At 43.1% G+C, this 16,491-nt stretch overlaps 1 protein-coding gene across 5 annotated transcripts in view; it reads right to left on the bottom strand.

The window, feature by feature from the left end:
* Positions 1-16,491, bottom strand: part of RNF123 (ring finger protein 123) — a 112,520-nt gene that overhangs the window by 22,854 nt on the left and 73,175 nt on the right. For 2 of the 5 annotated variants that reach the window (XM_074283280.1, XM_074283279.1), the window contains 6 exons: positions 14,561-14,635; positions 13,718-13,805; positions 12,806-12,893; positions 12,134-12,218; positions 5,535-5,674; positions 5,029-5,221 (listed from right to left, as the gene is read on the bottom strand). In XM_074283280.1, coding sequence (XP_074139381.1) covers positions 5,029-5,221; positions 5,535-5,674; positions 12,134-12,218; positions 12,806-12,893; positions 13,718-13,805; positions 14,561-14,635 — 669 coding nt within the window. Of the gene's footprint in view, positions 1-4,915; positions 5,222-5,534; positions 5,675-12,133; positions 12,219-12,805; positions 12,894-13,717; positions 13,806-14,560; positions 14,636-16,491 lie in introns of all 5 variants that reach the window. The other 3 variants (XM_074283276.1, XM_074283278.1, XM_074283277.1) reach the window with 3 other exon arrangements.

Here is a 16,491-nt window from a genome sequence, read left to right as displayed (position 1 = left end):
AAAGAAAGAAAGAAAGAAAGAAAGAAAGAAAGAAAGAAAGAGAGAAAGAAAGAAAGAGAGAAAGAAAGAGAGAAAGAAAGAGAGAGAGAAAGAGAGAAAGAGAGAAAGAAAGAAAGAGAGAAAGAAAGAGAGAAAGAAAGAGAGAAAGAAAGAGAGAAAGAGAGAAAGAAAAGAAAGAAAGAAAGAAAGAAAGAAAGAAAGAAAGAAAGAAAGAAAGAAAGAAAGAAAGAAAGAAAAGAAAGAAAGAAAGAAAGAAAGAAAGAAAGAAGGAAGGAAGGAAGGAAGGAGGAAGGAAGGAAGGAAAGAAAGAAAGAAAGAAAGAAAGAAAGAGAAAGAAAGAAAGAAAGAAAGAAAGAAAGAAAGAAAGAAAGAAAGAAAGAAAGAAAGAAAGAAAGAAAGAAAGAAAGAAAGAAAGAAAGAAAGAAAGAAAGAAGAAGAAAGAAAGAAAGAAAGAAAATCAACCTTTGAATGATGTGGCCAGTTTGGGGTTATCCTGTACATATGGTGAACAAGACTGATTGGGGAGGAGACCTTTCCAAAGAGAAACTGGGTTACCCTGACATCTGAACGATGAAGGAACCCAAAAAGAAGAAATGACTCTTCAAGTCAAAGAACAAAGAATCCAGAGAGAAGAAACAAGCCTCAAAGTGACAACTAAGGGGTCAAGTCAGCAAGAAGAAACCAATCAATCAACCAACAAGTATTTATTGAGCACCTTTTGCTAAGTACTGGGCTAAGTGCTAAAGATGGCAAAGATAAAAATAAAAAGTCCCCAATCTCAAGAAGTTTACATTCTACTAGAGAGTATGTATTGTTTTTCTGGAGAGAATCAAGATTAATTGACTTGACCATGGTCATACAGTTAGTAAGTGTCTGAAGCTAGATTTGAACTCAGGGCCTCCTGACTCCAGGACAGGTGATTACCCATTGTGCCACCCCAGCTGCCTCCACATATACTAAATAGGTGGAAGGTGATGGGGCAGGGCACTAGTAGCTGGATGAGGAGGAGTTAGCAGAGACTTCAAATACAAAGTGATACTTAAGCTATATTAAAGGAAATGAGAAATTTTAAGAAATGGAGATGAAAAGGCAGTGCATCCCAGGAATAGAGAGGGGAGAAGCTAATGCATGGAGAGGGGACATGATGTGCTGTATATGATAACAGAAAGATCAGCTGAACTGGACTGCAGAGTACATGAAAGAGAAGAATGGGTAACAAACCTGAAAAGCCTTCACTGAGAAGGGCTTCAAGTGGCAAAAAGAGGAGTTTGTATTTACTTCTAGAAGTAATAAAGAACTACTGGGATTTATTGAGTTAAGAAGTCATGTGGTCAGATGTGTGCTTAGGAAGTAGCTGATTACTATGCAGAAGTGGGAAGTGGAAGAAATGTGGTGGCAAGGCCAATGAGGAAACTACTGCAATAGCTCAGGTAAAAAGAGATCATTAAAAAAAAGGGAAAAAGACCCACATGTGCAAAATGTTTGTGGCAGCCCTATTTGTCATGGCAAGGAACTGGAAAATGAGCGGATGCCCATTAGTCAGGGAATGGCTGAATAAGTTATGATACATGAATGTAATGGTATATTATTGTTCTGTAAGAAATGACCAGCAGGATGATTTCAGAAAGGCCTAGAGAGACTTACAGGAACTGATGCTGAGTGAAGTGAATAGAACCAGGAGAACACCGTACACAGCAACAAAATTATGTGATGATCAATTCTGATGGACTTGGCTCTTTTCAACAATGAGGTGATTTAGGCCAATTCCAATACACTTGTGATGGAGAGAGCCATCTGCATCCAGAGAGAGACAGAGAGACTAAATGTGTATCACACTAAATGTGTATCACAACACAGTATTTTCACCATTTTTGTTGTTTATTTCCTTTTTTTTCCTTTCTCATTTCTTTCCCATTTTGATCTGATTTTTCCTATGCAGCATAATAAATATAGAAATATATTTAGAAGAATTGCACATGTTTAACCTATATTGGATTACTTGCAATCTAGGGAAGGGAAGGAGAAAAATTTGGAACACAAGGTTTTGCAAGGGTGAATGCTGAAAATTATTTTTGCATGTATTTTGAAAAATAAAAAACTATTATTATAAAAAAATACAGCTCAGGTAAGCAGTGATTAAAGCTGGTGTGGTATGGTGACTATGTGGTGACTATGAGGATAAAGAGAACAGATCTAAGAGATGTGGTAAAGGTGGAAATGACAAGATAAAACTGAACATGTGGAGTAAGTCAAAGAGAAGAGGTGATGATGAGCCCAATCTTGGGAAAACTGGGGCCTGGAAGGACAATGGTACCTGAACAGAAACAGGAAAGAGGAGTAAGTTTTGATGGAAAGATAAAAAACTCTGCTTTGGACATATCAAGTTTGAGACTGCTGCAGAAGGAATGAAAGGTTGAAAAATAATAGATACTTGGTGATAAACTGAACTCAGGAGAGACTCTAGAGCAGGCTATAGTCAGTCAATAAGCATTTATGAAAGGCCAACTCTGTGCCAGGCACTATGCTAAGAACTGAGCCCATGGAAGTGCAGGAGCTCACCAGATGAGGAGGCCTCAGGCAGAGCCTAAGGGCTCCTCCCCCCAGCAGTTAAGGAGTGTTTTGGGAGACTTAAAAGGAGCTGTTGAACAACTGGGGAAAGAACCAGGAAAGAGCTGTCACAAAATACAAAGGAAAGAGAGGATCTAGGAGAAGGTACCACAGGTCAAGAAAGTGAGAAAAGGCCATGAGTTCTGACCACTAAGAGATCACTGATAATTCGGCAGAGAACAGTTCCAGTTGAGATCAGAAGTCAAATCCAGTTGAACAGTGAGTGAAAGGAAAAGTGAAAATAATGAGCACAGGTAGTTTTTTCTGGAAGTTTGGCTATGAAAGGAAGAACTCAGGACAAAAGCTAGAGGGGATGAAGTTTCCAGAGAAGGTTTTTAAAGGATAAAGAGAGACAGATATGTTTGTAAGCAGCAAGGAGGGATTACTGGAGAGAAGAGAAAAATCAAATATAGCAGTTGGTAGGGTGAGGAGATGAAGAGAGACAATGGCTGTGGGAAAAGAAGAACCAGACAGACTACAACTGAACTAATAATGAACTCAAGACAACAATGTCCAGACTCACTTGAGCCATTATGCTGGCAATGGAGCTTCAACAGATGGAAGGCATATGTCAGAGCACAAAGATCAAAATAAACATCTTTGTAGGACATTCTGGGGGAATGATTGAGTGAAATCTGGGAAGCGCCAAAGTCAGCAGATGGCATAGAAATAGAAGAATAGGAAGAAATTTAATGTTCATCAAGGTCTGTATAGAGTGTAGGCAGCCTTTGTATTGGAGCAAGCCCAATCCCTTTTAGCTAGGGCTATGGAGGCTCAGGAATATATTTTGCTATATCCATGTTTGCTCTACATTACTTCACCACCTCAAAGGCCAATGTTGAGGGGTACAATCAGAAGCTAAAACACAAAGTTTACCAAGGAAGCATGTACAGGGATGAAAGGACTGGCTCTGAAGTCAGAGAACTCTGGTTCCAAACCCTATTGCCTTTATAATTTTTGGGAAAGTCACCCACTATCCCTGGGCTTAAGCTTCCTAATTTATGAAATGAGTAAGTTACATCAGATGGCCTTTGAGGTCTCTTCCCACTCTTAATCTATGTGATCCTCTGATCATTTTTCCTCAAAAATAAAAACATCCCCAAACCCACTTCTCATCTGAAGTGGATGAGGGGGAGTGGGTAATAGAGCCCCGAGTTAAGAGTCGGGGGTCTAGTGTGGAGGCCTGCATCTGCTGCTTACTAGCTATGGGGTCTCCCTAAGCTTCAGAATCTGTACCTGTAAAATGAGGTGACTGTATTAGGTGAACTCTAATGAACTTGCAGTTTAACTCCTTAGTACTTATTTATATTTATTCTCTTTATAGTTATCCTGTATATACCTATCTACCCATGTGTACACACACACATACACACATCAACAGAGAGATACTGGTCTCCTCCATTAGAATTCAGTTTTGCATGAATAGGGATTGTTTCATTTATTGTATTAATTTCTAGAGTGTTGAGAACAATTCTTGACTTATTAAACACTTGTTAACTGATTCATTTCTAAGGCCATCAGTTATTTCCAGTAGAATATTGAAAAATCTTATGTGTGTGGGTGTCAAAGCCAGGAGATCCAGGGGCTGTGAAGGCAGCTGTGGAAGGAGAGGTAGGAGGACTGAGCACGACAGGTCTCTGAGCTGAGAAAGGCAAGAAGGCTCAGGGACCCAGAAAGTCAGAGACTTGTGGCCTTGGCCCAGAGCTCAAAACTGAACAAGCTTCCCAGGACCAAAGGGCAAAATTCCTCTAGATCGGCTCCAAGGAGTTCTATCCCAGGAAGTTGCCTTGGCAAACAGCCCAGGCTAGATCTAATAATATACTGTTCCCCAGCTAAACTATTCCCCCAGGCCTGACATGGAGAGGAGCTGAGGGGTGCCATATCTGGGCTGTGTATCCTCTACGGGGTGAGATGTCTAAGTCCACCAAGAGGAGGGACGGCAATGAGCAACTGGACTTGCAACATAAAGAACTGGGTTTACATGCAAACTGTCACTGACTGACTCACCCTGGGACCCACCTCACAAGAGTCAGTGTGAGGAAAATGCTTTGTAAGACTTGTTTAGAAATGAGATCTTGGGGGCAGCTCGGTAGCACAGTGGATAGAGCACCAGCCCTGAAGTCAGAAGGACCTGAGTTCAAATCTAGGTGACCCTGGGCAAGTCATTTAACCCCAACTACCTCAGGAAAAAAAAAAAGTCATGGGATCTTTCATTGGTATTGCACTGCTCCCACCCAAACACAGAGCCAAGAGCCTTGTCTCAAACAGGCCTTGGTACAAAGGAACAGGAGATCCTAATAGCCAGAGCCCTCCCTAAAGCTGTGGCCCTGGGGGTCCCAAGAAGCCAGACAAACAATCCGAGGGTAGAAGCCTCAAGGCTCCGAGAAAGCGTGCCCAGGGCACCTCCTGCTCCCACATCACCAACCTGTGCCAGCCGCCGGAGCAGCAGTTCAGAGGAGGGCCGATTCCAGTCCAGAAAGATCTCGGGAGCCAGGGTGACAGTCATCTCCAGCACCCGGAGCAGGCTCACTGACAGGTCAAAGCAGGTGGCGCACACCTTCAGCTGACGACTGTCCACAAAGTTCCTTTCCAGGCGCTCGGCTGCTTGCTGAATCTGAATTCCCCGGCCCCCCCACCAGCCAAGGGCAGGATCAGCAGTGCGAGCTCCCCCCAGTCTAAGTGCTCTTTTTGCCTGTTCCCTTTGCCTAAGAACATCCCCAAGGACTCCACCAGAGCCCTCCTTGGCCTGTCCATGCAGCTGGCATGTCTCCCCCAGGTTGGGCATGGGGACTCTAACAGGACCCCAAGACTTCTAATACCCAGTCCAACCTCCTCCTTTTATATCTGGAGAAACTGAGACCTGGAGAGGAAGGCCTGCCTAAGGCGAGGACCCCATGGCTGTGCACGCCTGTGGCCCGGGAGCTCACCTCCTGGATCATGCCAATGAACTCGGAGAAGGCCCAGTTGAGCTGGTTGAGGACACTGTTGAGGAAGCTGGGGGCCATGTCCCGGTCACTGCGCAGCAGGTCAGCCATGTGGCCCTGCAGTAAGATAGAGGGGCAGGGCTCTGGAAGCAAAAGAAGGCATGCCGATCAGAAGGGGACCCCGGCCCCAGCCCAGGCACCCCCAAGCCTTCCAAAAAGAGGCACTCCATCCCCACCCCTACTCCACAGCTCAGACCAAGCACAGGCCTCCCCAGAGCCCCTGCGCCCAGTGCTCAGGCCCCTCTCCACAAGGCTCAGAAGTCTGGATACGAGTGCCTGTATTTCTTAATTTGTGCCAAAGTTCAGGTCTGAGGTTTGGCGCTAATCCCACTCTCTTCACTCTCCCCCGCCTGACTCCTCTACTACCATATGTGGCCAACTAAGCTGGATAGCACTGGATAAGAGACTCAGCACTGCGGGGGGTCACAGCCCTGACAAAGGAGCTCACTGCCTGAAAGCCTCATGGACCCCAGTGGTCCTGGAGGCCAGGCCTCCCACTTCACAGAAGAGGAAACATCGCCCATATTCCAACCCGATATTCCTGACTCCCAGTTTGGCATCTTGTCCCTAAATGTGGTGCTTCTGGCCACCCTGGGAGCCCAGGGAAGACCTACTTGTGCCCATTCCCTCTCAGGACTTAGTAGAACTGCCACAGCAGGGCAGGGGTAATGGGGTTGAAGACCAAACAAAAGGCACACTCCTTTCCCTCCAGGTGCTGACAGTTCTTTCTCCTGGGTCTTATAGACTAGTGTCACCGAAGGCCGAGGATCACCAATCTGGGCAGAGAGATTCTTCTCTAGCCCACTCTCCTTCTCTTTTCTCCTCTCCCCTTTTCCTCCCCTCTCCTTCTCTCCTTCCCTTTCATTCTCCTCTCTCCTCGTTTTTCCCTTTTCTTGGTCTCTCCTTTTCTCCCCCTCTTGCTATCCTGGCTCTTGTAGTTTCTCTACATTTTGTTTCAGGCATGCATTTGGCTCCAGGCCTGACAAGAAACTATCTTCTCAGCAGAACTCCTCTGCTCTGTTCCTGACCTTGAAAAACTCTCCTTTAGTCCTCTCTGTCACACCTCATTCATCATACACAGGGAAGCCCTGCCTTCTTTAGCACTCACAAATACTCCACTTCCTCAGCCCTGCCATTTTACAAGGCTTGTCCCAGGGTGCTGACTGTAGGTACTCTATCAAGGCTGTGCCAAGTTCCCAACCCTAGAGTTAGAACAAGCTACCCCAAGTTCCTAGTCAAGACAATAACTAGGCTTTCCAGCCCACTTAGCCCTATCATTATAATGGTGTTCTTTCTTCTTCTTCTTTTTTTTTTTTAATAGTCTTTTATTTTTTCAAAATACATGCAAAGATGTTTTTCAACATTCACCCTTGCAAAACCTTGTGTTCCAATTTTTTCTCCCTCCCTTCTTTCCTCCTCCCCTTTTCCGTTGACAGCAAGCAATCTTTAGGCTAAACATTCCAATTCTTCTAAACATATTTCCATATTCATTGTGCTGCACAAGAAAAATCAGATTAGAAGATGAAAGGGGGGGAAAAAAAAACTTCCAGGAGAAAAACCCAAGCAAACAAACAACAAAACACTGCTTTGAACCACACTCAGTATTATGGGCCAGAACTTGAAACTAGGTGCTAACTCAGTGAAAGTGGATAGAGACAATGGTTATTTAGCATGGTGCTTAACAGTTCTCTAGTTCAGTACTGTACTTAGTACTTACTATAGTTCTATAAGATTCACACCTTTGATTAGAGAGTATATAAATTTGGACAAACTCAGCCAGAATGAGAACTAGGGAAGACAGAGAAGTGGTGGCGGTCCTCCTCGTTCACTTCTCCACTGAAACCAAGATCTGAAAGGCCTCCAGACACTAGCCGAGCCCCAAGTGAAGGAGACAATACAGGATTTGGACTTTAACCCCTGGCTACTCATGTGGTGATTACTGAACTAAAACGAAAGCTGCCTCCAGAGACCCCAAGGAAACTTCAACAGAGAACATTACATTTTAGAGAGAATATTACAACTCAGTCCCCATAGTCCTCTTTCTGGCTGCAGCTAGCTCTCTCCATCACAAGTTTATTGGAATTGGCCTGAATCACCTCATTATTGAAAAGAACCAAGTTCATCAGAATTGATCATCACATAGTCTTATTGCCACATACAATGATCTCCTGGTTCTATTCACTTCACTCAGCACCAGTTCATGTAAGTCTCTCCAGGCCTTTCTGAAATCATCCTGTTGGTCATTTCTTACAGAACAATAATATTCCATGATATTCATATGCTATAATTTATTCAGCCGTTCTCCAATTGCTGGACATCCATTCAGTTTCCAGTTTCTGGCCATACAAAGAGGGCTGCCACAAACATTTTGGCACATACAGGTCCCTTTCCCTTCTTTAAGATCTCTTGGGGATATAAGCCCAATAGAAACACTGCTGGAGAGGATTTCAGAAAGGCCTGGAGAGACTTACATGAACTGATGATGAGTGAAATGAGCAGGACCAGGAGATCATTATATACAACAACAACAATACTGTATGATGATCAATTCTGATGGACATGGCTCTCTTCAACAATAAGATGAACCAAATCAGCTCCATTTGTTCAATAATGAATTGAACCAGTTATACCCAGTGAAAAAACTCTGGGAAATGAGTGTGAACCACTACATAGCATTTCCATTCCCTCTGTTTTTGTCCGCCTACATTTTTTATTTCCTTCACAGGTTAATTGTACACTATTTCAAAGTCCGATTCTTTTTGTACAGCAAAATAACTGTATGGACATGTATACATACATTGTATTTAACATATACTTTAACATATTTAACATGTATTGGTCAACCTGCCATCTGGGGGAGGGGGTGGGGGAAGGAGGGGAAAAATTGGAACAAAAGGTTTGGCACTTGTCAATGCTGAAAAAAATTACCCATACATATATCTTGCAAATAAAAAGCCATATATATATATATATATATATATATATATATATATATAAAGATTAACCACCTTATATGGGGGGGCATAACTAAAATAAATAAAAGCTATAAGGATGAGCATACAGGAGCTTTTAGGGGGGAAAATAGTTTAACAATTAGAATTGCCCAGGAATGAAACAAAATATATCATGAAACAATGAATTACCTACCATTTAAGAACTACTGATAAGCTATTATATTTGTAATATCCTAAAAATGTTACCCATTGGTTTGTTGACATAAGAAAGCAGTATGATTCTGTCAAACTGAAGTAATTTAGTTATCTTTGTGCACAAGTTGCCTTGAGAAAAACTTTATCACATTTGACTTGTCATTTGAGTGGGTTATTTATGGGTAAGAGACAGAGTGGTATAAAAGAAATATATGTGAAACGGGAAAGATAGTAGTCTTTGGACAAGAGAGCTAACCCTCCACTGAGCTTTGTTAATAAAAAATTGTTTTCTTGGGCAAAAAAGAAAAGAAACACTGCTGGATCAAAGGGAATACATAGTTTTATAGCCCTTTGAGCACAGTTCCAAATCGCTCTCCAGAATGGTTTAACTTAACACTTCATAACTCCACCAATAATGCATTAGTGTTCCATTTTCCCATATCCCCTTCAACATTTATTATTTTTTCTTGTCATCTTAGCCAATCTGAGAAGTGTGAAATAGTACCTTAGAGTTGCATTTCTCTGATCAGTAGTGATTTGGAACACTCTTTCATATGAGTGGAAATAGTTTCAATTTCATCATCTGAGAATTGTCTGTTCATATCCTTTGACCATTAATCAATTGGAGAATGGTTTGATTTCTTATAAATTTGAATCAGTTCTCTATACATGTTAGAAATGAGGCCTTTATCAGAAACACTGGATGTAAAAATATTTTCTCAGATTTCTGCTTCCTTTCTAATCCTTGGCTGCATTGGTTTAGTTTATACAAAACCTTTTTAATTTAAGTAATCAAAATTATCCATTTTGCATTTCATAATGTTCTCCAGGGGGCTCTCTTAGTATGGCCACACTACAAGGAAGTCATATCTCTGACCTTTCTAATCACTATAATGGAAGAATTTTTTGGTCGTTGCTTTTTTTTTTTTCCTCCTATCCTTCAATATTAGTAGTAGAAAAAGCAGGCTGGGAGTAAGCCTATTATGGTACTCAGGTTATTTTTTCATACTAAACTCCCGTGATTCTACAAAGCTATCTGTATGTACTTAGAGTAATTCCCACTAAGTATAGCCTGAGCTTTGGTCCATGCTCACTCTGATTCCAAGTCAATCTGACTCTATCTTCTCTTTCCAATGCTCCCTGACATTGATGATTCTACCTCTGGCTATCCTAGAGACACCTGCCTGTAGGCAGGGTAGTGGGAAGCTACTGTATGACTGAGGACAACATGGCACTTGTGCCCACTCCCTGCCAGTGACGCTTGTAATGAGAGCTCCTGGTACCCTCTGTTCTGAGTGACAATGGGAAAACCAGATAATCTCTCTCCCTAGCTCTTCTCACTGAAAATCAATAGCTCCTGCTGCAGCAGGCTCCCAGCCCAGCACGAAGCTCACATTGCACCCTGGGGACAGGCTGGAGGCATCAAGGCTCAGGCAGAGGAACTCAAGGATGGAGAGGCATAATACATCCCTGCTGTTCTAGTGTATCCCACACTAGATAACCTTGGATAAGTCATTTAACTTTCCCTTGCTTAAGCATCTACAACTGCAAAATGGGAAAACAATGCTAACTTACCTAGCCAGAATACTTCCATAAAGAAAATAAAAACAACTTTGTACTGCTCATACTTTAATATGTGTTAATAATAAGCAAATATAAATTATATGCACAATTTAAAGAGCCACAGCATAATCCCAAACTGCAGATAATCCACAATTGGTTTCATTAAGGGTGCATTATAAAGGTAGCTTTTGTGTTTTTCCTTTTTTAGTGTTTGTTTATTTTTCAAGAAAAAAAAAGAATGAGAGAGAAATAAATTTGTATGTTAATGTTAACTGAAGGCTTTCCTTAACATGGGCATAGTACCATAGTTTTATTCAACATTCTTAAAAGTAAATTAAAATGGATGGCTTTACATCAAATTTAAGGATGACACAAATTTTAAGAAGATCAGAGGTCAGAAATAACATTCAAAAAAGTCTCTATAGGCTGGAATGGTTGAAGTTCAGGTTAAATTTAATTGAGATAATTCTGTACCTGGATTCAAAAGGTAAACTCCCCAAATTCAGAATGGGGAAGGTTTTACGTTTTTTTTCAGGTTTATTTCAGTCCCCAAGCTCCCAGCAGGGTGAGACAGGGCCTCGATATTCTGGAAGGAATGCAGAAACCAGGCCAGGATCCTCCTAGGCAAGTTATAGTCTTGCTTCCTATCTAAGCCTCACAGGGCATTTTGTGCATACCACTTTAAGGTTAGTAATACTGCATATAATTAGTATCTGTGTTTGAGTCATCCCCTATTAGGCTGGAGTATCCATAAAGAAAGGGACAATGTCTTATCTAAACTCTAGAACAATGCTCCATATACACAACAGGTTTGTTGAGTTAATAAATATTATCAAGGAATGAAACACTGGATGCATATAATAGAGAATAAAGCCTATCCAAGTCTATAGGCAAACTATTTAACTTGTTCTTCAAGTTCTGTATCACCAGGTCTTAAGCTTGACAGAAACATCTCAGCTCGACAGAGGGACAGAATGCCCCCAGAGAGACATATAGGAGAGGACCCGCTAGGAAATCAAGGAAGGAGAACAAGGGGAAAAACCCACTCCAGATACATTGAGGGTGCCCTTGGCTACAGCCAAAGTACTGACATGTAGGAGAAAAGAATAGAAGAAGGGATAAAGGAAAGAAGAGGGAGGGAGGAAAAGTCAATAAGTCAAAAGCAGGAATGTCAAAGTCACTATGGGCCTTGGCTAGGACATTCACTAGAAGGGCATGGGAAAGGGCTAGTGAGAAGGCAGAAGAGAAAAAGAAAACCAAAATAAAACTGAGGAGAAAGATGAAAACCTTAAAATAGAAGCAGAGGGGGGTGAAAAGGGACAGTAAGGGGCAGAGCTGAGATGTTAAAGGGAGAGACAGGGAGGCTGCAGGGGACAATGGCTTTCAGAAGACGTTTACAGATCAACGATGTGCCCAGTGAGGTGTAACAAAGCACAGGCCTCCCAGCCAAGAGAGCTGGGTTACAGTCCTGACCTTGCCACTAACACACAGCATGACTTAGGGCACATACAAGACCCAAAGAGAAGGGAAGGAGGTGAAAATGGAAAATTCAGAGGCTGAGAAAGCGCTCACCAGCCCCGGCAGCCCAGCAATTCCTAGAGTATATGGACCGAGTTCTCCCCTGGGACAGGTGGCCAAGCTTGGCAGAGCCCAACAGCCTGACACAGGAAGTTAAAATGATGCCCATGTTTGGCAGAAAAACTTCAGGCCCAGGCCAAGAGGCTCTGGCTAACCCTGGGGCCTGGGCCTTCCTGCCCTCTCCTCCAGCTGTTAGTCCTTAGGCCCAAAGGGAGGCTTCCCTGCCTCCAGTCCTTAGGATCTAGTACTCACTCTGCAGGCTGGGAAGATTGGCATCTTCGGGCTTTGTTTTCAGCAGATGAGGCAGTCGCGTGTAGCGATACCCAAACCCACAGCCCTAGAAGAGAGAGGTCCGGTGAGGGGAGATCAGGCACCCAGCACCCAGGCCTTGTCTTCCCTCCTCTCATCCTCATTAATTCCGACCCCTCTGGACCTCTAAACCTTTGAGCCATCTCAGTCCCAATTCAAGTCATTCCCTCCCACATTAGGCCATCATCTCCAGACATCTGGGTCTAGGGGAAAAGTCATGCCAGAATGACTTCTCTACTGCCTCAACAGACCCCAAATCTCTGACAGTGCTGACCCTGCTCCTTTCTCTCTGCCCTCAGACACTTCATCCCCTCCAATTCTCCCCACATTCCCCCTCCATTTGCTTCACTCTCTCTGCCCAGCTCAGTGCCAATGGGCACAGAGAGACATTTTCAAATGTCAAATTGACTCAATTTAGAAAACTCTGATTCTGAACACATTTGAAGAGCCAGACTTTTCCTGAGGGCAGCATGACCTACATTTCCAGTACAAGCCCTACACTCAGTGGCAAATCCAAACAACTAGCCACAGGCAGGAGCAGCACCTCCCCCAGCCTCCAGACCCAGCAAGGAGTTCTGCACCCAGAATCTTGAGATGGGTAGCCAGAACCATTACCCGCCACAAGCGCACGAGGATCCAATTCGTCTGGGCCCAGGGACGCTGCTCGTAAGGAGCGAGGAGGTTCTTCATCATTGTGATCCGTCTGTCAAGGATAGAGGGAGCATGTCAATAACACCCTCCTTGGCTTCTGGAAGAACATGAGTCTAAGGACAGTGTCACATCCCCAGAGTGAAGAGATGTCTTTGTTATATGGGAGACTTCAATGGAGGGGGCAGAAAAGAATACATCATGAAAATAAGTATGGAGTAAGAAACAGGGCACAGAAGCCACTTTAAAAATAAAAGGACAGAAGGATATGGGAGGGGAGGGTAACAAAGGAGACTCCTAATTTATCAGGACTGTAGCATCTAAACTGGGCAGAGAACACAGGTGAGCAGGAGGAGCCTACTAGAAGCAGCTCGCTCTTGTCCACAGGGAAAGGAGGACACAAGAATGCCAAAGGGACACAGAGAACTGTGCAGAGGGGAGGTGGTGGTGGAGGTGTTTTAGTCCTGTCCAGCTTCTGGTGTTCCCATTGGGGGTTTTCCTGGAAAAAATACTGGAATAGTTTGCCAAACAGGGCTAAGGGACTTCCCCGGGGTCACAGAGACAGAGGACAGATTTGAACTCAGGTCTTCCTGACTCCAAGCCTGGCATTCTATTTAAGAGACCAGACTTAATTTCCTTGCCTTACTGCAATACAGAGACAAGGCTGAAGTACTTCACGTGATCTTGAACCGAAGAGCTCATTTGAATCCTCTCCTCTCATATTTCTCCAACAGCAGTAACCTTTTCTTTTCCCACCTTTGTCTTTACTTGGCCCGCTCCCAATCTCCTTAATTTCCCACCCACAACCTTTACTCCCGCCCCTGGCACAGGGTCCCAAACAACTGGCAGGGGAGATGGGAAGGGAGCTTCAGAACTCACTGTTCCTCAGGTATGCGTTCCACAGCACGAAGTGAGTGGGGATAACAGACATAGCTGGCCAGAGCTTGCATCAATGAATCTCGGATGTCTGAGTGGCGACAGAAATGTCTGAGGACCCAGAAAGGGAGATGGGGACTGGAAAGGGTCATCATTGGACAAGTGGCTCAAGGCCTCTTTGGAGGCAAAAAGGCCGGGCATGGGTTTTCTCAATATCATTAGGCTAGAAGAAAAAGGCTATTATTCCTCTGGTTTACCAGGTCAAACCCCATTCAGCTGAGCATGGCGCCCTGAATTTTTCTGGGAAGATGGAAAATTGAGGTTGGCATCTTAGACACTAAGTGTTCAGGATCCAGCAGGAGGGCCATCCTATAGGATGGGACAGATCTAAGATTTAGCATTTACATTACCTGTCCCTTCTGCTCAGAATTATTATTCTCCTTCGCAGCTTAGATAAATCATCACATTCTAGGAGAAGTCATCCCAAACATTCAACTATCCCTTTTCAACCATCCCTTCTCCCCAATACTTGCATTCGTTCATCCTCTCTTTCACCTGAAATTAAGTTATTCACATGAATGTTTTATCTTATCATGAAAGTGCCTTATTGAAAGGCACTCTTTTTTTGTCTTCATATTCTTAGCACTATACAGAATGTTTTGCAAATAGGAGACACTTAATAAATGCTTGTCAAAACAAATTAAAAGACTAAAAGTAACTAGGAAATCAAGCCTTCAATAATTACTGGTTTTCTTGGTTCTAGGTTAAGAACAGGGTCTTTGAGTAGCCATTCTCCTGGGGCCCACTTCCAGTACAGTTCTCTAAGAAGCAAGAAAGTCACCTCACCTGTGCCCACAATTCTTGTGTCTGCAAAGTGTTTGGCTAGAATGGCAGCAAGGCGGGTCAGTGTTTCCTCGTAACCTGTGGAGGGAAAGTCTTGGGATTCAGTCTCAGGATCTTGGGGATTCTGTGCTTCTGGTGAGGGTCTAGCTTAGAATCAAGACCAGTTGGTTCCACAGAGGCTTCCCTAATGTCTCTGCAAAGAGCACTGGTCTCTTGCTTGCTTCTCTGACTCTTCTTATTCTATGGAAAGAGTTTCTGTTCCTTTAGACCATGTCTCCAGAATCCCTCGGTATGGTCTGGCTAAGTTAACAGACCCCTCATCTCGCTCCTCCATGTATATATGCCTAATACATGAAGGGTTAAGGGAACCCAAGGGATTTAACAAAGAGAAAAGGAAAGCTCCAGAGTCATAACCAAAAAAAAAAGATACCTAATACAGATGTACACAGAGAAACCCAATAGGACTCTCAGAAAGAGTCATCACTATTTAAGCTAAAATCAAAGAGTCCAAACAGAGTATATCACACAGATCAGGGAGAAGGGGTCCTACATGCCCTTCAGGGTTCTTTACATTTAATGCCAGTGTGACAAGCTCTTCCTTTGCTCGAGGTCATCTGTCACAAAAGAGGAGAAAGCAGAAGGTGGCCGGGTCCTTGAGTTAGAGACAGGAAAAACTCTGCCCAGAGCATCAGGGAAATTTATGTGTTTGCCACTGATTAGTACATCATCTCTTCTATTCCTGTGTCAGCTAGAGAGAGAAAATCCAATGATAGACCTAACCAGCTGCGTCAAAGAAAGGATCATTTTAAATTTGATTGTTCAAAGGATCTGGTACCACCTAGGAAACTTTTTCTTAAAATAGCAATACATTTCCCTCCCCCTCAATCTCAGCACTGGGCTAACCCAAAGGAATGGGGAGGGGACTACAGAGCAAGCGTAGGAACACAATGAATCCCTGCCCACATCTAAGAGTACATCATCTTGACTTTGCTTTTGTGCTAGGCACTTCTGCACCCAGGTTTACCAATATTCCCACATTATATGCCAATGGACCCTCCTATCCCAGTCAGGTGAAGAGTGCAATAGAGAAAGAGAACTGAATTTGAAGTCAGAACTTTCTCATTTGAATGCAATAGTAAATTAAGTAAATAGCCTGCCTGTGTGACCATGGGCAAATCCCAACCTTGCTATCCTGTTTCTTTATCTACAAGGTGATGCAGTCAGAACAGATGGTCAGTGAGGCCCTTTTCAGTTCTAAATTTTTGACCAAAGGGAAGAATGTTTCTCTTCCAGCCCAGACCACTAAAAAATAGACCTGCAACATCTGGGGAAACTCTATGAACCAATGCAGAACAAAGTGAGCAGAACCAGGAGAACAAACTATACAAAATCAACATTATAAAAACAAAAAATTTCAAAAGGCTTAGGAACTCTGAACAATGTGACGATCAAACACAATTCAAGAGGACCCACAAGGTGACAGCAACCACTGGGCAGAGAATGAGACATGCCAAAGTAGGAATCTGTTGTATTAACAATGCAGATTTGCTACCTACAATTTTTCTTTTTTCTGTTGGGAGGAGATGAGAAAGATGGAAAATATATATTTTTTTTGCTAATTAAAGAAAAAAGAGAGAAGAAATAAATAAAAGGAAAACCATTGACTAAGCTCTGGAAGACCTCAGAGATCATCTAATACAGCACTGGGGAATCTTTTTTCTGCTAAGGGCCATTTGGATATTTATAGCATCATTCATGAGCCATTCAAAATCATCAACTTATAGAACTCAAGCAGCAGAAAGTTGTTGTACCTAACTTGCAGTTGCCTGCAGTTGTCTTAGCAAAAGATCTCATGGGCCTTATCTGGCCAAAGGCCAGATGTTTCCCCCCACACACACCCCTTCTCGTTTTATAGTGAAGGAAATCGAGTCTTA

The sequence above is a fragment of the Sminthopsis crassicaudata genome, chromosome 1 (assembly GCF_048593235.1).
Source record: "Sminthopsis crassicaudata isolate SCR6 chromosome 1, ASM4859323v1, whole genome shotgun sequence".
NCBI lineage: Eukaryota > Metazoa > Chordata > Mammalia > Dasyuromorphia > Dasyuridae > Sminthopsis > Sminthopsis crassicaudata.
Note: the sequence above shows the minus strand (reverse complement) of the source record. Positions and strands in the feature narration are given on the sequence as shown.